A 25232-nucleotide genomic window follows, 5' to 3' on the forward strand; every position below is an offset into this window, starting at 1 on the left:
GTTGGCATGGGAACCGGATAGGGACGTTTAGGAGGGAGTAGGCAGAACGGGGAAAATTATGAATAATTGTACAATCACTTAAAAAAGTTATGTGAGCTGATTGACAGGCTATAAATACTGTCCAGTAACTCTATAGTAACATCTTTGCTAGACAAAGTTCACAGAAACTGTTTGGTTGTAAGAAATGTCAAAAACATTCACTCTGTTCATAAATCACAAACTAAAGATTAAATCCCATATTTTGATGTTTAGTTTCACTTGTTTTTTGAGTATGATAAAAAATTTAAAGAGTTAACCAAACCCAACGTACACTAGTAAAAACAGATGCAATATGTGTCCTAATGGAAAATTTGGCTTATAAAATCTCAAAGTTTTATCCTTCCTCTGTTTAAAGAGACAACACGTGACATAATAGCAAAATGGTAGTTGTATTAATTTTGGGCTCTTAATGATTTGATTGAACCACTCTTCTCCTTGAATGGACCAGTTGTACAAGAACTTTGTTGTACGTTGTTTGTTCTCTTTCTTTCTTTCTTAGCTTCTCAGTTTCTCTCTTTCTATGTAACTGAACAGCTGGTTGGAGCTCCGTTTGCATTCCTGTATCAACAGTGTGGTATATTGGTTATTAGCCTGTGGCAATGCAGAGTCTTAAGGGAAGCCAGAATACTTTAATACCAACCCTCATCTACCTCTTAAAAATACTCTACAGCAGAGGTCCTCAAATCCAGGCCTCGGGGTCCAGTGTCCTGCAACTTTTAAATATATCTCTGCTTCAACAAACCTGAGCCAAATAACGAGGTCATTAGCAGGAATCTGGCAAACTCGACTGCATACTGAGGAGGTAATTCAGCTATTTGATTCAGGGACTCATCTAAAAGTTGCAAGACACTGACCTTCGAGGCCTGGATTTGGGAATCCCTGCTCTAAAGAGAATTTACAACTATGACTATATATTATCTCTTTTGTTTGTTCCCCCTATTTTATTGTTTTCTTTTCTTCCACTTTGCTTTTCATAGATCAACTTTGAACAGCTTGCCGCATTAGTAATAACCTTATCTGTGTTACTTTCCATGTGTAGAGCATAAAGAACTGTCAGCTGGAAAACTGTCAAGCAAGCAGTCTGAAAGCTTCACCGTTGGCATGGTGCTTTTGGGTTGATATGTATTCTTCATCTAAACATGGGGCATGTGACAATGCCCTGACCAAACTCGATTCTTTCCACTATTTGCCTTACTTGTTTGAATATTCTGCAGCAAACTTTAATAAAGCCTCAACAATTTTTAGCAATGAGTCTTGAGCAGAGATTCTGCAGGCACTGTGGTCAAGTGCATTACCTTTTTTTTTCATTGAGGAAACTATACCTCTTTCTGACATCCGCTTCTCTACAAGTGCCTCTTGATTCTTGTACAACTCTTAGTCTTTCAAATCCTCTCAGAAATTTTACGATGGGACGCCAAGCCGTGGCTGGTTTATGATATATTAAAAAAAAAATTCTCTTCCAGTTTGACTCTTAACAGAACTAGAACATTCAGAAGTTTAGAAATGCAGCAGCAGCCATTGTCATTCACATTTTGCAACAACAAAACATTTGTGTGAAGAGCTCTTTGCAACTGTACAACACGTCAGTGATGATAAAAAATGTTTAGGCAATCAGTTTATATTAAAACTAGATGGTATTGATGTACATGTAGTTGCAGCAATGTTTTATTACCAACTGATTTTAGCGCAGATCTGGGCTTTCTATGCATTTTTGTACATTCAAATAAGTACATTTTCAGTACTTATTTCCGACTTCAATACAAATAACAATGTGTGGATTAATTTGTTTTAGATTTTTTTGATTGTTTCAAGCACCTGGCGTGAATTTGATAATGGCCTTATCTCTCAAAATTTAAACTAGGAAAAATGTGATGTATTCAGTACTTATTGTGTATCCCTGTACATATAGTACATTTATATGCTACAATTAACTGAATCATTGCAATAAAGGTTTTTAATGTATTGTTACACCTAAATCCAGTAGAATAATTCTGATAATTCAAATGAATCAATTCAGTAATAACATGCTTGACTGTCTGTGATTTCTCTAATTATTTTTAATAATCAGACTTCAAAAGTAGCGTAAACTTTAAAATGTAAAAAATAAACAAAACTAAAGTCAAAACTAATGCATTTAAAAAAACAAGACAAATTGATCTGAAAATTAGATTTATTGATAGCAGGAAGAACAAGTGCAATCTAAGTTTCAACATTAAGTCAATCATCCAGGGTAAACAAAGACAATAAGTGTATGCTGAAATGAGAGAATTGAAATGGCAAATCTGAAATTGTTTACAGACCCAACTTGATCAAAACATACTTGAAGAAACTACCAATGGTTTGGCCAAACAGCCATCATGACACAATAATTCAAAACATAGCAGGTCAAAATATATTTGTGGAAACTTCTAAGTAGATGGACACACAACATATGTGTTGTTGTCAGAAATCCAAATATCAATTAATCAAAGTGTTTGGTTCAACTATTTCAGTATAGGTCATAAATACAAATTACTGAGACATTAACTACACAAAAACAAAAGCTAAAGCTTTGGAATGATTTAGCTGGTGCTTTAACAGAAAGTGTTTAAATCAATGTGGTGAACACTAGACACTAAAAAAAGAACAATACAAAACTATGAAGAGTGAATACTGGTGAATCATCCTTTAAAGCAAGTCACACTTCCAGTGTTTTAGCAAACAGAAGCCATAAACTGCATGTACGATGCCAAGAGACATCGTGCCCTTGATAATTCCAACTTTGTAGCCTCCTTTCTCTTGTAGGATTAATTTCTCATCACGATTCTTAGACAGATGGTCTGGTTTTAGTTTCTACGTTTAATTAAAGCCGTTTACTGAATGCACCAATTAGTCCAATGGTTAATTTATACAACTGTTTGGGTTGAGCACATAGAGACTGGCTCACATCATCTATTACTTGCGGGAGGAAAACTGAGATGTTGCCCAGAAACTGTCACTTTCTCTTTGCCTGGTCCATGATGATGACAGCAGTTGGACATGACATTAATGCACCTGGTCCCCTCCGTCTCTTGCTGCGGCTCTCACCGTCCATCTGATCCCCCTACCCCTGCTTCTGCTTCTTGAGGTAACGAGCGCGCTGGGACAGACCCATCCCCATCACGTAGCTGTTGAGCATCTTGGCTGGAAGCAGAGCTGTAGTCACCCAACCCTACAGAGGGAAATTACATGGTCATCTGGTGGCATTTACAAATAACAGATTAGCATTCATTATTAATCTTCAACCCACAGGAGCAACAAATGTGGCAAGCGTGTTTGTACAAGGGGAAAAAACTCAAGCAATTGTGCCATCTTATTGTATATGCCCTTTTCTAATTATGTCTGAACTACATGCCATTTATTAAAGTCAGAGATCACAAAACTCATGTCCTTATTTGGGAACTATTTGATGCTTTCCTTAATGCCACTTTAAAAAGCAAAAGAAACAATCCAAGTTTTTTGTAGCTAGAAGGTCACACTTTCTGGGGTCAGTGGATGAATTTACGAGCCTGTGCATTATGAAGGAATACAAATGACTACTTTAGCAGCCATGGGAAGTGTATCACAGCTGGAAAGTTTACATATTCTTCCACTGGCATCGAGTTCAATATCATTGTAGTTAGAATGTTCCTGATGCATATTAATAATTTTTTTATGGAGAACTGATAGGTTTCAAAACCAAGATTTCTGCTCACAAGTATGATTTTCTGCAGGATCATATTCCCGATCCAAAAGTCTACTCCAATGTTGGAGTAGCAGAATCAGAACCACAGACTTAACTAGGAGAAAGAAACTGATGAAATTATAAAAAAAAAAAAAGTGTTTTTATAATTGAATTAAATGAATAGTCTATTCATAAACAGGCTGCTGTTGAGCTGAAGAAATGTTGATGAGAAAATTTAATCATTAATTTAGTTGTGTTGGAGCAGGATTGTAACCAAAAGGTGAAAATAGTAGATTTCAATGAGTGGACTTTGGCACCCCTGCCTTAATGTTCAGCAACTCAACCATAGTGCTTTTTGCAGCAATCAAAAAGCTCCAGGTGTAATTCTGGAGCAGCCTCTGGCAAAATCTGAAAAGTTAACTTAAATATCTTGTTTCTCTGGGAGAGCCATAGCTCACAAATCACTAATAGGTTGAGGCTAGGAATTTTAAAAATGCTATATGAGAAGGCAGATTTATCCATCCATGAAAAGTCAGAACAATGATGAAAAGAAAAATGTGTTGGAAGAAATTAATGTACAAAACCCACAGAAATGAGTCAACTGTGATGTATGGTGGTGTCAGAATTATGGTAAATATCAAAGCACTCCCACTGATACTGGATTATCAAAAAAGTGGATGGAATACTGTAGAAGGGCAACCTCCATGTTCTTCAACTTCTCAAATAAATGCCCAGATCACAGACACACATGAAAACTGGTTTTGGAAAGGATGATGAAGGTTCACATTAAGCTGCTGCAATGGCCCAAACATCTAACCTTTTAATAATTTCTGGAATATAATTAACTGTCTGGGAGAAAAGCTACAATAAATTCCAACTTTAGAATCATTGTAAGCATTTGATCTGTCACCGCTTCACTCCAAGAGAAGATTGGTCCAAATTCACAATAAAAAGCCACAAATTAATGACATCAATGTTCACGCTGAGTATGTAAACCTTTCACCTGCAATGCAAATTAATTTTAACTTTAAAGTGTTTTGCAGAAGAGATTCGCAGTAAAACCAGATGATTTGGTTTAGAATTTCAGTCCTCTCCCTAAGTGAGGAGCAGGTTTATGCGGTCTAATCAGCAGTTTTACTCAGACTAACTGAAACCATAATGAACTCATTCTTCCAGCATGGTGAGAGCTGAGGAGAAGGTATGTGATTACAGCTGCCTATCTGTTTGTTAGCCTGATTATGCAAACAAAAAACACAACCACATATAATCACATGGAACTTGCTGGAGAGGCAGCCAAGAAAGAGTCCATTAAACTTCTCTTTGGATCCGTTTTCATTTAAGATGTGGAATAAAAAAGAAAAATGGAATAGGCTTTAAATTGCTTAAGTGCGGTTTGAAATTCCAACAAAATTTGATCTTATTTTTAATAACCGTAATTAAATTTCGTCATATTTTGTAGCTGCAATTTTTTTCTCTCTTTTACAAAATCTACGTTTCACTCAACCTAATGTGGCTATAGTAAAAGGAGAAAAGTGGTTTACTTTCTGTAGTTAAAGACTACAAACCCAGTAAATGAGAAGCTGATTGAGTCCAGTTAAAGATGACCATGAGTTACCATCAGGCAATTTACATGTACTGGTTGGACAAAAACTGCAGGAACAGCATGAAATTTCACACTCCACTCACTTATCCATTTAGTTTTATTATTTTAAGCGTGTTACTATGTCATTCTAATTGTACAACCAAAGAAAAATAAGCAGCAGCACAGTTAACGGAACAGATGTTGTTTATCCCCAGAAAGGTGCAGATTGCAGTTTTACAGCAGTCTAAATTGGATACTGGTGAACTGTGGCTTAAAACTGTAAAACGTGCAGAGTGCCGAGACACAGCTGAACAGAGAGGGATTATCAGATAAACACAACAGCTTCGCTTGTCCGCTGCTTATGGACGGCTGAAATACTGTGGCTGAGGGCAGACAAGATCTGGGCTGAATTGATGCTATCTGCACAAAACCCAGTGACTGCACAGGATTAATAAAAGCCTTTTTATGATGAACATAATTCATTGACCACCTGTGTGCTGAAATAAATAGTGTCACCTAAATGTATAATCAATAAACATGATTGTTGATATTTAGGTCATATAGTCCACTGCAGCACGCTGACATTGACATATGCTTGTGACCTCTGATGAATGAAGGCACAGACTGGAAAATCAGGCCAGGACTGAAGTTTCCGCCTCATTTCTGATAAGGTGTCATTAGGATGCAGACAATGCTGAAAGGTAGTGAGGCATCCCACTCCATTATTTTGGAGGATGTTTACTTCCAAACAGATGCTAGGAGCAGCTGTTGGAACAACATTACCTTTGTGAATAGAGGTGAGCTCGTAGGAGGCTTTTTTGTATAAAGTCAAACCGGAGCTTGATGAGCTTTTAACACAGTTGCCATGGCATACCTTCACCATGCTGCGTCTGTATTATGCTGTTCCAGTTCTATAGCGTTGAGAAAGAAAGCTAATTTCTTTAAAAAATGGATAACTTATGTACTACAAGCATGCTTTCATAACTTCCACAGTCACCGAGTCTGCACAAAATGTGTTTTAGTTGCTCCACAAGGTTATATAAACAGGCTAAATAAAATATTTTTCTCTATTTTGTACAAAAAATGTCAGCAGTTGTTTGCTATGGCTACACAACTGATAAACTAGAGATAAAATAAGGGATGGATTTCTTAGCTGTGCTGGATTGTTTTTAGACATGGATCAATAAAAAGAATGCTTCAGTACATCCTAAGGCCTAATGTAGCTGAAGTTGCCCATGTGTTTCTGAGCAAAATTCATAAAATAGTACAATCTGTAAAAAAGTACAAATTTAGGGTGAAACATCAATTTCAAATTATCCATTAAATAATATAACCTTTTCTTGCCTCCCTGCTTCACTAACTTGAACTGAAATACAAATAACTGCTCAGAACAGGACTAACTGTCTGTATACTAAGAAGTGTTTTTTAGCTTAATGTTATGAAACGGTGCAGGGAATGACTTCCCAGGTGTTTCCTAAGAAACGATTGACTAAACAAACAACAGCAATGACGTAAGCAGTTCACTTAAATGAATGATTCTTAATTAACATACACGTATATACAGTCCACCAGGATTCTTTTTCAGGATACAGGGTAGTTTTCGAGGGACATTTAAACCCCAAATCCCATCCATCCATTTTTGTCATGTCTAACTGGGTAAAAAGAGAATACAGCCCTGGTAAGGAGGTGATGAGGAACTCTAAACCTAAAAAAATAAAAAAAGAAACAATAGATTGAGGTTTTGCAACTGTAGAATATCAGGTTGTGATGCCAACTGAAGATCCCTCTTCTCTTTTCCATGCCTCAAATGTGCATGAAAGGAAGTCTGCAGCTATGAATTGCATTTAGAGCTTGTTACAGTTACACCTTGCACGGTATTTAGACTGACTTGACATAAGAAACAAAGTGTAGTCACTGTGAAATAATAAGTTAGTGGCCTTGATGTTATTTTTCCTTTCATGTCTCATATTCTTCCTTTGTAAGATGTTGGGATCTAAGCAATTAAAGTCTGAGTGCTTTTAGAAATATTTCAGACTGTACCCACTGTGCTACAATCAGACGGATCCTTTATTGGTGTGATTTAATACAACACCACCTACCATTGGAGGCAACACAATTAACAGGTTAAAGAGAGTAGCATAGTTTTAGAGAAATTTCTGGTTCATTTCATGACATACCATAATAGCATGCGGCAGGTACCCATTGGTCTGAGTCTGCAGCCCCACGGTGTTGAGCTCAGCTGCAACGTAGTGCTCTGGACTAGGTCTGTCCAGGGTAGGGCGACGAATTCTACTCATTTTGGTGGCAACAAAAAACGGCAAAATGCTCTAAAAACAGAGAAATTGATTTTAAAAAGACATCAATGCAAATAGCCTCATTATCTTTGCTTAATTTCCTGTTACCCCTCCCCAAACTTCAGTTATTAATCAACAGCACTTGATAACAGCGTAGGAACCCTTAGATTAGATTAGTCCATTAATTACCTGAATGATGATCCCTTTGCTCTTGTATTCAGCTTGCAGTCCTCGGGAGAAGAAATCCACAAATGCCTGTTTGAAGCAAAAGCATGTGATTAATATTCCCTTTAACCAAGTTCTCACCATTCTATTAATGGAAAAAATTAAAATAAAAAAAGGTCTATCGGCAGAATTCTTACAAAGTTTTAATTTAAAAACTCCAGACTTTTTCAAACTCAAAAGTCGATTACTCATCCTTTGCACTCAACTTAAAATATAAATTTTAAAAAATCCAAGAAAAAGAAACATGAGGGAGGGAAGAATGGACAAAAATAAAGGACAAATAAAATGGAAGAAAGGGAGGTAAAAATGGAGTGAAGGAAGGAAAAAATAGTAAAGAATAGAAGGAATGATGGGAAAGGCCAAGAAAGGTAAAAGAGAAGGAAGAAAGAAAAAAGAAAGGAAAGGACAAAAAAGGAAAGTAAGATAAAAAAGGAAGCAGTAAAGGATACAAAGAAGGAAGAAGTAAAGGAGGACATAAGGAAGGAAAAGGATAGAAGGGAGAAAAAAAAGAAAGCAGGAAATCTGCATATAGCTACTTTTCAACATTCTTGTTTTCCTTTTTCATCATTATCCAGGCCTGGAACATGTAGCAGTGTTTCAAGTTTGCAGTGCAGTGACAGTTTAGTTGCACATTGAAAGTGTGGATAATGGGATTCAGTAAAAAAAAAAAAAAAAAAAAAGATGCCAACAAACTGAAGTGTAGCAGCGAGGGACAGACCATTCTCCAGCTACCAAAGAGAACATAACACTAATAGACATTAATGCTGCTCTATTCCTACACATATCGATTAGGTTTTGCCTGAGGCAATGTTTGTCAATAAAACAATAATTTGTAAAATGAGAACAAGACAGCCTTCTTCTCCTCGAAGGCTACAGTGCATGTTAACAAACTGTTTATGAAGCCGAGATGTGCCTACAGGTATTCCTTCAAGTAACATTTGATGCGAAGGTCATACACCATGTACCGCAATTACCTTGGAGGCAGAATAAACGGTGAGGAGAGGAACAGGGTACATCCCACTGGCAGATGAAATGTTTAGGATGGCTCCCTTTTTCCTAGAAACCACATACAATGACAAAAAAAAAATATTTTACACCAGAAAGAAGGGAAAAAAGGCTGGTAGGTGGGGGGCAGCAGACACTTCAGCCTGAAATCAATCCCAGCAAGATAAAAGAATATGGTAGCACATGTACTCGCATGCTGAGCCAAAACTCCACTCGTAGTACATCAAAGTAGAGCTGGTGGATAATGATAAGATCAAAGATACAGCAACATCAATACTTAAATGTTTACAATCTGATGACATTTTTGCTTCAGCTCTTGGTACCTTCATTCTGATTTTTTCCCATTCTGAAAATAAACTTTACTGTAAGGAAAATATTCAGCAGGACATAAATCCTTAGCACAGTGATAATAGAAGAATACCATACATAAATCTATATGAAAGCATATGCATACATATAAATAAAGTCAGATGTTGCAAAAAAATATATTTCTAAAGTTTTTTATGTTAAATAATATAGGAAATTTTGATTTTAAAAAAATACATATTTATTTTCTATAGATTTTCAAATTCATTCATTTGAAAATCAAATTCAAATTCATTTTAAAATACTTCTGTATTGTGGCATCTGCGTCTTCCAGCTTGTAACAGAAAAAGCAACACTGTCTCCCCCTTTTGGCTGATTGAGAGCTTACCCCAGTGCCACTGGCCTTCAGTTGATGCCACATTTGGAAAATGCCAAATTGTTTTGGCAAACTGTGTCAGATTAGTTAATTTTTTGTTGGATTTTAAATATGGACTTCATGTATTCCAGGACAAAGATTTTCCAAAACAACTTGGTCGTTAGAAGGGTGTGATATTTGGCATAACACCAATAATGTCTCAAGACAAAACCCCATCTTATGCTAAAAGTAAAACAATGCAGTATGATTATCTGGAATAGATCTGGTTCTTCAACTTCTGAGACAGCTTGCAATTATTAATGGTCCACGACTTTGGCTTTCTACTGTTGTGCAGACTGAAAAGCACTGCAATAAGAGATGCACCAAAATTCCTCAACAGGAATATTTAAAAACTCATTGTCAACTATTACACATGCTAATAAGAAACACGCAAGAAAAAAAAAACCCAAAGAAATTTCTAACGGAGGAACCACTTTTTCACCGAGTTGTAGATTTTGCAAACAAATTTCTCAAAAACCCTTAAACTGTCAGTGGAAGAATTTTGCTGGGGTCTGATTTAAGTTTGGCCACAGCTCCAGAAGTGGAAAAAAGAATCCAATCATATTTTACTTCTTTTTCTCATTTCGTGCCTTCATCATATAATGTATCTACATATTCATTTACTGAATAAACATGAATAAAAAGTATTTTAATCCTTTCACTATGTATTCTAAAACAGATTTGGTTATTGACCTACACATATAACCTCTCAAGGTAAAAAAACATTTTTTGAATAATAAGTATTTTTTTTATTTAGCCAAAAGCTTGTTAATCCAGAGTTTCATCATATTCAATATTTTGTTGAAGCATTTCTGGCAGCAATCAAGAAACGGCTCTACAAACTTGGTACACATATTTTAAGGTATTTCTCCATTTCTCCAATTCGCCTCTGCAAATCTTATTCTTAGCAAGGTCAGATGAGGAGTATTTGTAAACAAAGTTTTCCAGAGATGTTCAATTGGATTTCAGTCTAAGCTCTGGCTGAGCCACTCAAGGACATACATTCACAAACTGTTCCTAGAGCCACTCCTTTCTCCTGGTGATTGCTTTGAGTCATTGTGTTGGAAGACGTAGAGTTCCAGAGCATTCTGTGGGGGGAGATCTCAAAGGATCTCTCCATATTTTCCCCACTGTCATTGTATCCTTGTGCACCCACTTTCTTTGCTTAAACACATCTTTACAACATAATGCTGTAAATGCTATGTTTACCAGCAGTGTTTTATTTTGTTTTTCAGTGTTCAGGCCAAAGGAAATGGTTTTTGTTTCATCAGGTCAAAGTTTTTTTTTTTTTCTCGTAGTCTGAAAATCTATAAGGTGCTTTTTGGCAAAATCCAACTGGGCTGAAAAGTGCCTTTCAGTGGCCATATTTGGGCTAGCCCCAGCTTATGTACATGATCTACTTAACATCCACTCATATTTGAAAGCACTTCAGTCAATCAGCCAGTTTTTCCTTTTTGTTCTACAATCAAACTTAAAATTAAGTAGTGATTGAGAATTTGTCATGTCAGCTAAAAACATCTCTTTCTCCGAATGAGATGCTAAATGGTTTTTAGACATCGGAAGTCTTGTTTTATTACCGTCTATTCGATTTGCCACTTTTGCTACTGTTGGTGTAATTGTTATCAATTTGGTCAAATTACATTTTTAATATGCTATTTAAATGAATTTGACATCAATTTACCATAATAGGTCAAACTGGTGGAGTGACTAGTGAATGGCTGAAGTTCTGGATCATTCCATCTTCAGAGAAGAACAGATGAAGTCTGCCGTGGAGACCATCAAGTTCTTGGTCACCTCTCAGATCCGTATTCCCCAATTATTCAGTTTTGTTAGCTGGTTAGATCTAAATAGGGTCCAGCTGGTTTTAAACTTATTCCCTTTCTGAACTGTTTTTCAAGGGAGTTCAATGCTGTCAAAATAGTTCTGTCACCATATTTGTGCCTTGAAACAATCCAGTCTCTAGAGGTCTACAGGTCACACCTTTGATATACCGATGCTGTCAACTGTGTGACCTTCTACAGACAAGTGTGTTTGATTTCAAATCATGTTAAAGTCAACTAACTTTATCATAGGTATTTTTAGTTTATACTAAAGTCAAGATTTACTTAGTCAAGATTTATTCCAATAAATCTGTTTTAGAATAAATCTATTGTGTGGATAAAGTAAAAGTGTAAATACTTTTTTCCAGCATCGATGGCATTTCTGTATGGGAACAAAAAAACAAAAACTCACCTTTCTACCATTTGAGGTAAAACAAGACGAGTCATCTGGGGGGGGGGGGGGGGGGGGAAATAGCAATTAAAAAGAGATGCCAGAGAGACGCTGAATAGAAATTACAGACAAAGAATGCTTATTGTTTGTGTGTGGATGTGTGCCTGCAAACATACACCTGTGTGGGAGGTGTGTGAAGAAGCGGTCAGTGAGGTAACACAAAGAGAAGGAGGAAATGTTAATGATAGCACAGGGAGCCATTTGGAGAAATATTGAATGACCTAAATTAAGTGTTAAAAGAGTGGGTGGACTTTAGCTGCTTCTCTGGGAGCTGCTATATGCGGATAACAGGGACGGAAGTGACTTACTGTGTTTTATGTCACTGTTTCCCATGTTTTTGTGTGTGCGTGAAAGAGTGTTCTCATCTCTGTGTGACTAACTGGCAATACACACATCAGAAAAAGATCCCGGCAATCTGAATCCACTTAAGACAAACGTAATTACTCAGAGGTGGTTCAGATACCACAGGGGAAAACTAATGATATGAGCAAAATTCAAACTTTATAAAGTTTATTGAATGCAGACTGGGACTGAGCTAGACATTTAACTTAATATCTGCTACAAGGTTTCCAAACAAGCTTGCATAAGACAACATTTATAAAACTCTAGTTTTATTCCACCAAATTTTTTGCAACCTGTGTTCTTTTTTTTTTTTATAAACATGCTGGACTGTCAGTTCAATAGCAGAACTACCAATCCATCAACAGAATCAAGGCTGTAATTACAGCTAAAAGTGCATTATCTACATATCAAATGGTAGGCAGAGAAACATACGCAACCATGAGTTCAGTATAAATAGTTAGTTTCTTTTCAGGCTTTTATTTAAAAATGTTATCCTTCTTTTTAGGTACTGTGATTAAAAACTTATTCATACTTACCTGGCACACCGACGTTATGTTAATGTTGATCATTGTGTCAATGAACTGAAATAAGAACAAGACCAGTTAATCATCTTGAGGAATTATTTTCAGAGTTAAAGGTTTTATAAATTTACATGGTCAAAAAACACAAGTCCATTTCTTACAAATCCAACTGATTTATTAAATTATGAGAGATGACTTTTAGGTGGTTTTTAATTCAATTGAAGATAATAAGGTTACTTATTATCTACAACGTAAGTGATATTATATTGAAGATCACTTATTCAACATAAGTGATCTGAACAAAGCCTTAACTTCAATTAGATAGCTGTCAAATGAAAGACAACTTACCGTGTCCAGGTTGGGAATGTTGAGGAAGAATTCAGGGTAGGAGTAGGATGTGCCCACATTGTTCACTACAAAATAAAAGTAGATTTTTTCTTTTAAGTGACAGAGCCTGAAAATACACTGAAAACTTTAAACCAGAAAAAGACTCAATTTTATTTTTAAAAAATGTGGAAAAAGTGCTATTCATTTTCTTGTCTTTTGGGGGCAGCAATGGGTTGTTAAACGAGATGCACATAAAGTTGTATTTTAATATTTTATGTTTATGCATTTAACAGATTGAGAAACAACTCAGAACATTATTCTAAAACAAAAAATACATTTTAAAAAAGTATAGTGCACAATAAAAGGCTGTAAAATATATTTTAAATTCATTCTTACAAATTGTACGCAATATAAATTTTGCAAATAACTGCTTTAACTGCAGGAAATATTAGTTGATTCCATTATTTAAGTACCATTTATCAAGCTCTCTGTGCCAGTTAGATATTTAATGATTCATTTGATTTGAGTTGTTCAAGTTAAAGGTAATTAAGAAACAGCAGCTGTAGACAGATGCCAGTTAAAAGAATGTGATGCCTGGAATACAATGGAAATATTTTTTTCCCCCCAATCTTTATATGAGGACTATTTTTATTATATACCCTCAGAAGACATACACCAACACCATTTCTAAATTATTTATTAATCATTTATTAATTTATTAATAAATTCAGCAAGTAAACCAATGACATTTATCAACATTATTGCATTTAATTGTTTTGTAACGTGCAGCCTTTTCCAGTATAAGCACTCTATACATAGTTGGGGCTCCTTTTGGATGAATTACAGCATTACAGGGTCAAGTGTCATAACTTGAGATTATCCCAGTGTCAATTTGTGACATTGGGTAATGTCATAAATATTCTGAAATATTCTAAAAAAAATAATTTTAGTTTGAAAAATTAACAGAAACAAATGTTTGAAATACATCACTATTCAATGAGTTTCACATTTTAAACTGAATTTCTGTAACAAAATGATCTTTTCAAAAGTAATTGAACTTGTTGAGATGCACCTGAATATGCAATACTTGCACTAACACAGATGAAATAAATAAAGAGCATGGAATAAATAAAGAGCATTTTAGAAAGAATTTGCTTTTCTTATATTCAAATAAAATCCTAAACCCTAGGTGAACGGTGCACCAGACTTACCCAGCAGGCCAATCTCCAGTCCCGCAAGGCCCTCTTGAATCTTCGCATAAATATCTATAGCACTGAAGTCTGCTGCAATCGTTTTGGTCTCCACACCACATTTGCTTGCTGGGGACACAATCATGTATTTGAGCTTAGTAAATAGGAATATTAGAGACAGCAAAAGGGTTAATTTAAATATTTATCCAATATGTTCATCACTGAAAGGATTCCTTTTATCCAATTGCATGGATTCACACTTGGCTCCAGCAAGAGGCTTTACTCCTCCAAAATAAAACCTTTGATGCATCTCTACAGTACTGAAAGGATCACGTGCAAAACACTCAATTCAATGCTATATCATTTAGTCACTTGTCAAGTAGGCCCTTTGGGTGATAAAACTCTTCAGGCTGAGGATGAATGAGCATATACAGCAAGGATATGCAAGGATGTCAATGGATGGCTAAGCCCTTGTCCAGCAGCTGTTTGCCCTAATGGATCACCTGTATTAGTCTTTTTCTTGGGAAGACAAGCAATATTGATTTCCCTTGACACAGAAATGTAAGACTTGTTTGAATAATTGCTTAAAAGCACTAATATTCTGTCACCTTTAATATTTTACTATGATGTGCCATGTTAGAAGGAGAAACAAAAAATAAAAATCAAAGATGATATCAAAAAATAAGCGTGCACATGTCTTACCGATTGCCTTGGATACATCATCAAGTTTCTCCTGAGAGCGACTAATCAGAACGATGGCAAAGCCTCTGCGGGCAAGCTGTTTAGAAGCAAAGGAAAAAAAAAACAAATCAAGTCAACGAGAAAACAAACAAATCATGCTGCTGTAATCACACAAAATAAGAAACAATAAAACAGGAGCGAAAAAAATGTTGCATCACTAATTTGAGTTTTCATTCACATGTAAAAACATGTAAACAGAACCAGAGAAAGATTCATTTTAAGACAGATTCTATGAAGAACCACACAACTAAAACCATACACTACATATATAAAGAAGCTTGGAAAACTAGCATTATAAGATACAAAACTATTTTAATGCAACCTATGAATGTGAAACATTATCCATGTCTTCCTACCTCCTCTGCATATGCTTTCCCAATCCCATCTGTGGCTCCTGTTACAACTGGAAGTTGGACAAAAAAGGTCAAACAAGTAGAATTAGCATTTTTCCCATTAATCTGGCATACTTATAATGAAAAAGGGAGTCAATGGTATGGCTGTTAAGATCCTTCACACGCTCAACTGTGAGTAGTTGAAGTAGTTTGTAGAACCAAATAATCATATTAATCTGCTACTGTAATATTGTGCGACTGTCAAACTTGTCTGACTTGTCTGGGGCAACTGTCAGACAAATTTTGGATCTTGTGTGCAGAAGTTGTTCTGATGCAGTTATAAGAATAACAATAAGATAGGTCAGTGGTGTCAGACACTGCTCACTGCTCTTTGTATTCTGTGCTCTGTATATTTTGTATATAAGAGTGACGTTATTTTAGCCAGAGCTTACTGGGATTCTAATTGACAAGTCAAGTTAATGTTATTGAAATTTGAAAAGTTTGACACTCATTTGTATTCAAAGCCAGTGAAGGAATACTTTACAGATTTGTCTGCTGTAGTTACAGCTGCAAGTCTTGTGGGAAATGTTTCAACCATCTTTATAATTACAGACTGAAAACATTCACCCTTTCAGCTTTGCAAAATAGCTTAACCTTAGATATCTGTGATGGAGAGAATCTTTGAATATCAGTTTTCATTTTTATCACAAAATCTAAATTGGATTTTAGTGTGGCTTTCAATTGGACTGTTCTAACACAAAAATGCTTTAATCTAAACTTAAACCATCTAAAACAGTTTGGCTCTGACTCCAGAAGGTGATCCTTCAACTAGGGCAACAATTGTTGGCTAATATATTTTAAGTGCTATGAAACTGCATTTTTCATCCTAATGTTATATCCAGTTAGTTGATCAGAGTTTTTACGGCAGCCAACATTCACAGCAGACACTAACAACATTACCCAAAGTGCTGAAGACACAGGGTGATGGAAGCACAGAAGAGAAAAAAAATAAGTCTGTGGTTCAAATGTAAAAAATACATACAGAAATAAAATACACTATTTAATCAATCTTTCAAACAATTCTCCATGATATTAAGCTCACAACTAGGTGATATCTAGCCAGTGTACTCTATTCTGAAGTAGAAGCATTAAGCGATATGAAAGTATTTGTAAGTCACAACTGTGGACCTCTGTGTAGTCTTATATCAAGAACACTTGATATTAGATAAACAACGACTGGCCAAGCCCCAGCAAGGACGAGTGGAAAATTGTTTGAATAGAAAAAGGGTAGAAGCAAATGAAGCAAGAGCTTTCAGAAATATCTGGCTCTTGGGTTAGCGGTGATAAAAAAGGAAAGCTTCTTTACAGACAGAAAAGGCACATGGAGAACCAACAAAGCAAACAGAAATAATAGCACCAAAAAAGAAAGCAGTATCAAAACACAGACTAACAGTGCCACCTACAGAAACTTATGAGACTTCTAGAAAATACTGTGCAAAGATGGCAACGATGGCCGAGCAGAACAAGCTTTACAAAAAAAAAATAAATAAATAACACACTGAATACACCTTCAAGGTTAAAGAGACTGTCAATTCAAACTGATGTTCTGCAGAAAGAGATGTGGAGAGCTGCTAATGTGACAGATGAGGACAAAGAAAAGAGAATGCAAGTTCTCTCTGTCATAGGTAGCAACAGAGTGAGCAGATGCCCTGGAAATGCCTGGCACAAACAGCAGCAACAGCAGCAGCAGACTATTTTTAGCAGTCCCCAGCTTTCAAAAAGAACGATTCAACACATCCCTTGCTAAATATAACAAAACGTGGATCAAGACAGGAAGCGCTACAATATGTCCCAGTGTGACCTAAAAAAGCTCTCTTTAACAGAAAAACTTATCTTATCCGTGGGTGAACCCACTTTTCTTCATTCATTGTCATTTACATTTATGGAATTTTTCTTAAATGAATTCCCAGTTGTGGTTTAGAAAGTGAGAAAAGTACACTTAGTAAACTACTTTATTAGTTAGGGGCAGTAAGGAGGACAGTTTCTAATGTCTCTCCCAGCAATGATAATATACATTCAGGCTTAATGAATACTGCATAACAAGGAAGAACATGACTAAATATACAGAGTTAAAAAATGAGCAAACAAATAAGTCCCAAAGGGGATTGGTACGGTGAAAACAAGAATTTGTCAACCAGCCATCCCTGCTTGCAAGGTTGCAGAGGTCAGGTGTCAGTCTTCAGCAGCCATTGGGCAACAAGTGGGGCACACCCTGACCAGTCAGCTAGTTGACTACAGAGACACCCAGGAGAAACAACCATGCAAACACACACTTTTCAAGGCAATTTGGGTTAATTATAATAAATTCAAATTGATGATTTCTGTAAATCCCCTGTGACTTGTTCCACTGTTGGTTCCATTAGGCCATAAATAAATGGTCCCTTTTAATTTCAAAATATTAACATTTTTGTGCACCCTTTAGCACTTCACTTGCAGTACCGAAATTCAATTGCTTTAGGGAAGTCCCTTGCTTGATGACGGGTAAGTTTTAGTTTTATGTTTTTCTATTTTTTTAATGAGGCTTTGACTATACAAGGTGGAAGTTACACCCAAAAGACTGACAACTTTTATATACTCTCCATCTCTAGCCACATGTAATAAATGTATGGAATAAAAATATACAGGTAAAATTAGTGATTTTCCCCTAATGTAATGAGTACATTACTTCACACTGAAGGTTATTTCACAATGAAGATTGCCAGACACTTAGCAATCTTTCCTGTGGAGAATAACCCAGCAAGATTAACCAGTTAAGGTTCATCTTAACAGGTTTACAGCAATTCTGAAATGTTAAGTTTACAAATCAAAAATTATAAAGATGTTATTCCTACCCCGTCATTTCTGTCGAATGAGAGCAATGATTGTCACCAGAGTGGCTTTGTTTCTAAATTATAGTCTGCTTGCAATGAAGCACAATGTGAAAGCAAACCGCACCAAACAAAAAAATAAAATAAAATACATTTTTGGTCCGGACCAAACAAGCGAACCAAATGATTCTCCTGGTGTGAAAACACCCTTAGATACAACCCTGTTCCAATAAACTTCAAATCAATGGCTCTCAACAGGCCTTTGCCAAACGTGATGTTATGCTGAAGAGGAAATTAAATCATTTGTTTCAGTTGTGTTGGGGCTGAGATCCGTCTAAAACCCTTAGGACAGTAGATCTCGAGGACCAGGGTTGGTAACCCCTGACAAATCAATATTCATCTCAGACCTCACTATGAGTTGAGATCCTCAATTACCCTTTCTGCACTACAACTAGCTGTAAATCCAGGCCTGTGAGCACCAAAAGTAACCGACAGCTTTCTGAAATGATTCTAAGAATCAGTTAAAAGGCGCCAGCAGTGCATAAATGCTGTGTAAGACCATGTTTGATGGAAAGCCATCATTGTCCATGGATACTTCCACCAGACAATGCAATTGGAATGATCAGACAGATGACGCATTTTCTTTGAATCTCCATTTAAAAGGCTAGAAATAAAAGAGTGCTGAAAGAAAAAAGAACATGTTAAGCAGCATTCTTCAGTCGTTTGAAATAAAATGCTGTAATTTCAGTAAATTCAGTTTGAGTAACCATTATTTTATAGATTTCCCCAAGCTACAATATTACTCAAATGTCTGAGCAGTCTGACTCATAAGGAAGATATGTCCTAATTTAAAATATACACAACATAAACACGTTTGTGTATGCCATATTATATTTTAGAATTAACTGTAAGGCTAAGATGTTCATTAGAAAATAGTTAAAAGCAGCAAACATGTAAAAGTCTAGACACATTTAATATAGGAGTTGATCATTTTAAGTTTTTGGCCTACTTAGGAAAGCTAGCTGATCAGAGTAATTCAGCTGAATCATTCTCTCTTCCACTTCAATTATTTATTACTTAATATTTCTTAACCACATAAAATCCCTCAAAAAACATTGACATCTGTGGTTGGAACGTGACAGACAGGGGAAACATCAGGAGGGATTCAATGTTTTTTTTTGTTTTTTTCTTTTAATGCACCATTTATTTCAGAATAATCAATTACCTAAGCCAAACTTTCTAAATTGTTTTCACTGCCTCATCTAACGCATGGTAGACAAAACCCTCTCTAATGTTTTCAGCCCAATAAGTCTGAAATCATATTAGATTCAATGCTGTTTGCACAGAGGTTTGATACATCAAATTTGTTCTCATAAAATGGTGCCCATGCTATTTAGAAAATCTAATATTCCTTCCATAACAATGAAGCTTATTCAAAGCACACATTCTTCTTATTTTACACTATTTATTCTATTTCTTCCTCTATTCATCTTTTTTATTGAGCCCATCACTCTTTTGTGTGATACTCTTGAGTGCAGATGATGCTGCGATGCCACGCATCCTCTAGGGCTGCAGGAGAGTCAAACAGAAAGGAGCGGCCGAGGAAAAGAGAAAAGAAAATGACAAACACGAACATGGGGGATCCTGGGGGCAACTAAAAATAGCACAGGGAGGGAGGAGGGTGGAGGTACGGGAGAGTCTGTAGGCGAAATGATGAGGGAAACATAGACTGGTTTATTTTTAGGCATTTTAAGAATGAGCAGTTTTTCAGGCAGAACAGGAATAAAAAGAAAGGTTTTACAGCTGAGTGCATGTTCCCTTCACTCAAATAAATAAGGATCTATTTTTAGAGCTGCTGTTGTCTTCTGTAAAACTAGGTCAGACTGGATCCTAAATTATACTGCTACTATGTGCATATGAACCCCTGTTATCAACAGAACCACTCATTTCTCAAGTCTCCACTAACATCAGTTAATTTTAGGCCATATATATGCAGACGTAATCATCACTGAAAATAATCTGAGACCATCAAATGATTAACTAAGTCAGTCACATGTCAAAATAATAGAACATAACTGCTTATTACCTCACTAATTTAATAATAAAAATATCTAAAACTAATTTTTCCATATAAAAATATCTTGATAAGATGTTTGCTTCATAGGTAAGCTCAGAGGGAAAAAAAAAACATCCGCGTTTATATTCCGCGCTAATTTACATTTAAAATTGTCTTATATAATAAATAATACTACAGCAGGATGTACTGCTCATTAAATGTGACAAAAAAGTAAATAAATCACAAAACATAAAACAATCCATACAATTTCTCAAAACAACTCATTAAAGTCTTGCAGGTAATAACCAGCAGAGGGAGACATGGAGTTAAACTCAACAGACACAAAATTCAGAAGTTGCAAAGAAAACAGAATAAACTGGTTAGCTGGATTAAAAAATGCTTATAAATGTATAACTGATGCAAAACATTGGATAATTTTTTTATTATTAATATTTTAAGTTTTCTTCACAAGCAAAAATCTTAGCGTGTATGTTTTTGTTATAACAATGACTTTCATCCATATACACGACTTAGCATGTTCAACTCTAGGATCAGGCCATGCAGGCCTCAAACTACAAAGGAAGAAAGCAAGCAACATCTCAAGCTACACATATATCGGATGGCAAGGTAAATGTGAAGACTATCACACAATTAATAAAACATGGCAAAGTAACTGAGCTGGAAAAGGGTAGGGTGGCTTCCCCGGGTCAGGGACCAGGTCCTGTACCAAGCGGTGGATGGATAGACGGGATGGATGGTCATTAAAATATCTAACTCTAATCTATCTAGTACAGCAGGTAAGCAAATGTGTTAGATGGATTCCAAAGATAAGCAAAATAAAATGAGTAAAATTTATAATGTGATAATGTGCCTTACAATATTGAAGCATTACTTAATTTTTTTCTGGCACCTATACCACTAATAACTCTGAGGTCTTTGCTAAGCAAGTGGATTTCATTAGTATGCAGCTACAAGGGCTCAATCATGTTTTCATAGATGCTCCCTTCTTTTGCGCAACATCTCTTTCACACGCAGTTTTTTGAACTGTGGGAACCACTGAACCAGAATCTTGAGGATTCTGTGTCTCATGAGTGCCTCATTTATGAATGACTCTGAAATTGTTATGTAATCAGGCTGTCCTCCCAATCAAGTCCACTTCACTGAGACAAAGTTTGTGAATGAAAGTAGCAGTGGAGGCCAACAGGCTCCTTTTGCCTCACTGCATATTCTAAATCATTTTGCATGAGTGATCCAAAAATAAACTCCCTTCTCCCTCTGATGATTTTCCATTTATAGCCACACACACGCACAAAAAAAGATCAAAAGCAACTTCAGTTCCCAATTTCCAAACATTTTCCTCTCTCTGGCAGACTGATGTCACGGTGCATGCTAAAAGGGATTCTAAATATTTTCAACTAAATCAATCTGCCCAATTTCTCTACAATCTAAATCACCAAGATCAATAGCCCAAAACAGATTACTTTTAACTATTAGAGTTCCTATACGGTGTGCTCATTTCTAACACACACACACGCCTTCTTACAGCATCTGTGTTGAAATGTGAACTTCGAACTCCAGGATCACACATATGAAGTAACATCAGGTAGCCTGTTCAAATGTCAAGGTTCGATCAGTGAGCAACATGGAAAGATGGACAGTATTCAATCTGATTTGATAATCCACTTGAACCATAATCCAGTCACAAGATTTACTACAGTTTACAACCAAACTGTCTGATCGTGTTCAACCTACCAGAGGCTGTCACCCACATTTATTGCTAGGGCAAACAAGATAGGTCAAGAGGTGTCTGTGTGCTGCTCCAGAATTGGAAGATAAATATAGACTCAGCAGATGTGAATTATTAAAATATATTAGACAGCTGCATGGAAGTGTCACAAACTACTATGTTAATTTTATCAAATAAAACTTCTGTACTACAATTAGTTATACAGACCAAAAGCATTTTAAGGGTATGGACAACAAGACTGTGATAAATGTATAAAGTTTATTACATTTGGCTTTTTTTTACCTTCCTATTTGCAAACTTGATTCAGCACATTGTCATTGTAATTTTATACATTGCTCATACAGACTGGATACACTATAGCTGGGAACAAAGAAAACAACTGCAACTAGATGTTGTTTGTTACAGTTGAATGGTGCACATTGTCTTCATGCTGACACAGCTATTTTCTCATTTGCAAGGCCATTCTAAGTGTTATATACAAAGCACAATCTAGTGAGGTAGTGTCTTTACTCTAAAGACTATCTGTTCCTTAAGTCAGTACTCAAATTCAATGGGGAAAAAAGGCATGTAGATATGCAGACATTTGCAACAAGATTTTAAGTCTTCAGGAGCAAATGTTGCATATCAAAATGAAAATAATATACCACATATATTTATTGGTCAGAGATGGTATAAAATATTTCCCTAGATTTGGATAAAAAAAAATGTGTTGATGCTTATGGCTGTGGGCAGGAAGGATCTTCATAGTAGTCTGTATTGCAGTGGCTCTGAAGAAGCCTAAGAGAAACTCTGCAATTTCACCATACTACCTAAAATGGCAACTGAATCAAATTACATGCTGTCTTAGGTTTTAGACGAGAAACTCTCTTACTTAGTTTTCAATAACTAAGGTCAGTTATTGGACATGGCGATCACCAGTCTGAGCTTCTCGATGGCAAATTAAATCATGTTAATATTATCTCTTTCCAACTGATAGGTGCATCTTTATGATGACATATATCTACTCTCGCTGTAATCCGACACACAAGAGAAGTATAGTAGAATACAGACCAGACAGACAGATATAGATATACAGTACAGACCAAACGTTTGGACACACCTTCTAATTCAATGGGTTTTCTTTATTTTCATGACTATTAATGAGGCAAGAAATCCCACTTATTAGCCTGACAGGGCACACCTATGAAATGAAAACCATTTCAGGTGACTACCTCTTGAAGCTCATCAAGAAAATGCAGAGTGTGTGCAAAGCAGTAATCACAGCAAAAGGTTGCTACTTTGAAGAAACTAGAATATAAGGCGTATTTTCTGTTGTTTTACACTTTTTTGTTTAGTGCATATTTCCACATGTGTTATTCATAGTTTTTGATGCCTTCAGTGTGAATCTACAATGTCAATAGTCATGAAAATAAAGGAAACTCATTGGATTAAAAGGTGTGTCCAAACATTTGGTCGTACTGTACGTTAGATCAAAACAATACATGTTGGGTTGCTAGTACAACAATATGCAAGATTTGATTTTATCATTTAACGTCCCTTGTTACAATTCTCACTTCACCCAAACCTTATCAAAAAGACTTACTATCACTTCATTTCTGGATGCTTAAGATCAGTTTTAACTGCGATAATACTTGACATTAGTGTTTCCAGCCTTCTAGACTCTCACCTGCCCACTTTCCCAGTTTGTTGGGGGAGATCAGTCTTCCGTTGCCCAGCACCCACACCCTGAAGCCGGACAGTAGCCGATACACGGAGCACACGGAGAGCCAGGCCGCGGTTAGAACACCCAGCCAGAACAGCGGCGCTTCTACGGCTTTCAACATGGCTTCTCCGCTGAAAGACATACCCGCACCAGTCCCTCCTCTGTCTCTACTCTGTGGTGACACTGACACCTGGACTTCTAACCTCTTTATTAATGAAACAGCCGCTGCTCAAAGTGCAACAGGGAATCCAAGCTTAGACGCCCGTGTCGGATGCTTCCTCATCTGTGTTTCGCTGCTGGTGATTGGGTCCTTCCGCTTCTTCTTCTTCTTCTTCTTTGGTACGTTTCTTAGCAACAGTGAAAAACCGAAGCATTATCACCACCTATGGTTGAGCAACATGTCAAGAATTCAAACAGTTCGAGGATCGATAACTGGACCATTCTCTTTTTCTCTGGAAATAAACAATTTTTTGTGTTACAGACATTTTACTTGAGTTGTATTTTTATTTTATATCCTATTTTATACTTTATAAAATAGATATCAGGGCTATATCTTTTCACTTATGAACTGCTTTAATAAGGACGGAATTTTAATGTAAGCTTATTTTATTTATTTATAGATTGTATATAAACACCCGATTTATCATTTACTTAACTCTACAGCTATGCCTGTTTTTTTTTGTTGTTTTTGGTTTTTTTGTTTGTTTGTTTGCCTTTTGTGTGTTCGAACGTTTGGGTGCGGGGGTGTGTGTGCGTGTGTGTGTGTGTGTGTGTGTGTGTATGTTTTGTCTTTTTGTTGTTATGTTTTTTCCCCACTATATTTATACTCTTAAATCTTTAAAATACAAGGTGTAATTTCAGGAGAAACCTGTTTTGAATATATACGTGCAAAAAAACAATATGTTAAAATATACTAGTCAGTACAGTTCATAACTTAACTAAAAATTAAAAACCATAAACCAATGAACTAAAACACACTCTTACACTCAATACATTGCAAACTCTTTTTTTCTATGTAGTTTTTGCACTTGCCATCTAATTTCTTTTTATATCTCAAAATATTTTTAAAAAGTATCATAATTCAGAAGTTTTCCATTGTATTTAATAATATATATTTAGTTTTTCGGGGGGGGTTTGTCATTTTTTTATTATACAGTTGATTTTCAGCTACATCTTTATATTCATTTATTTTACAGAATTTTAAGTCTATTTAAATATTTATTCCTTTGATATATTTGGTACTTGACTTAACTGTACAATCAAATCTACAAGTTATGTGGTGGTGAATATGAAGATAAGGTCTGTATGCTTTATATTTAAAAGTAATAGACATTTGCTTGTTTGTCTACCTCTTTGTTTAAAGACTTATGACATAAATCATGTTGGTATGAACATGATTTATATCTTGCATACTTTTTGTACTAGATTTATCATGTTAAGAAAACCAGTTAAAAAATTAAAAACTGAAAAATTGAACTCTATATATAATAAAATGAAATAGCCAATGTTTAGTCTGATTGTATTTTAATAATTTCTTGATTGTGTTGGAATTATATTTTTCACCTCAAATGCCAATCATTGATTTCAT

The 25232-nt window shown here is 35.8% G+C and overlaps 1 protein-coding gene across 1 annotated transcript; it reads right to left on the reverse strand.

Moving 5' to 3' along the window:
* Positions 1 to 2191: 2191 nt before the first annotated feature.
* Positions 2192 to 23965, reverse strand: hsd17b12b (hydroxysteroid (17-beta) dehydrogenase 12b). Its single transcript, XM_028015011.1, has 11 exons — positions 23609 to 23965; positions 15297 to 15343; positions 14902 to 14977; positions 14221 to 14328; positions 13031 to 13095; positions 12698 to 12742; positions 11781 to 11815; positions 8797 to 8878; positions 7787 to 7852; positions 7481 to 7630; positions 2192 to 3229 (listed from the first exon to the last, which is right to left on the reverse strand). The coding sequence occupies exons 1-11, from the start codon at positions 23784 to 23786 to the stop codon at positions 3122 to 3124; spliced, it is 960 nt and encodes a 319-aa protein (XP_027870812.1). The 5' UTR covers positions 23787 to 23965; the 3' UTR covers positions 2192 to 3121.
* Positions 23966 to 25232: the final 1267 nt, after the last annotated feature.

Source organism: Xiphophorus couchianus, chromosome 4, assembly GCF_001444195.1.
Source record: "Xiphophorus couchianus chromosome 4, X_couchianus-1.0, whole genome shotgun sequence".
NCBI classification, from domain to species: domain Eukaryota; kingdom Metazoa; phylum Chordata; class Actinopteri; order Cyprinodontiformes; family Poeciliidae; genus Xiphophorus; species Xiphophorus couchianus.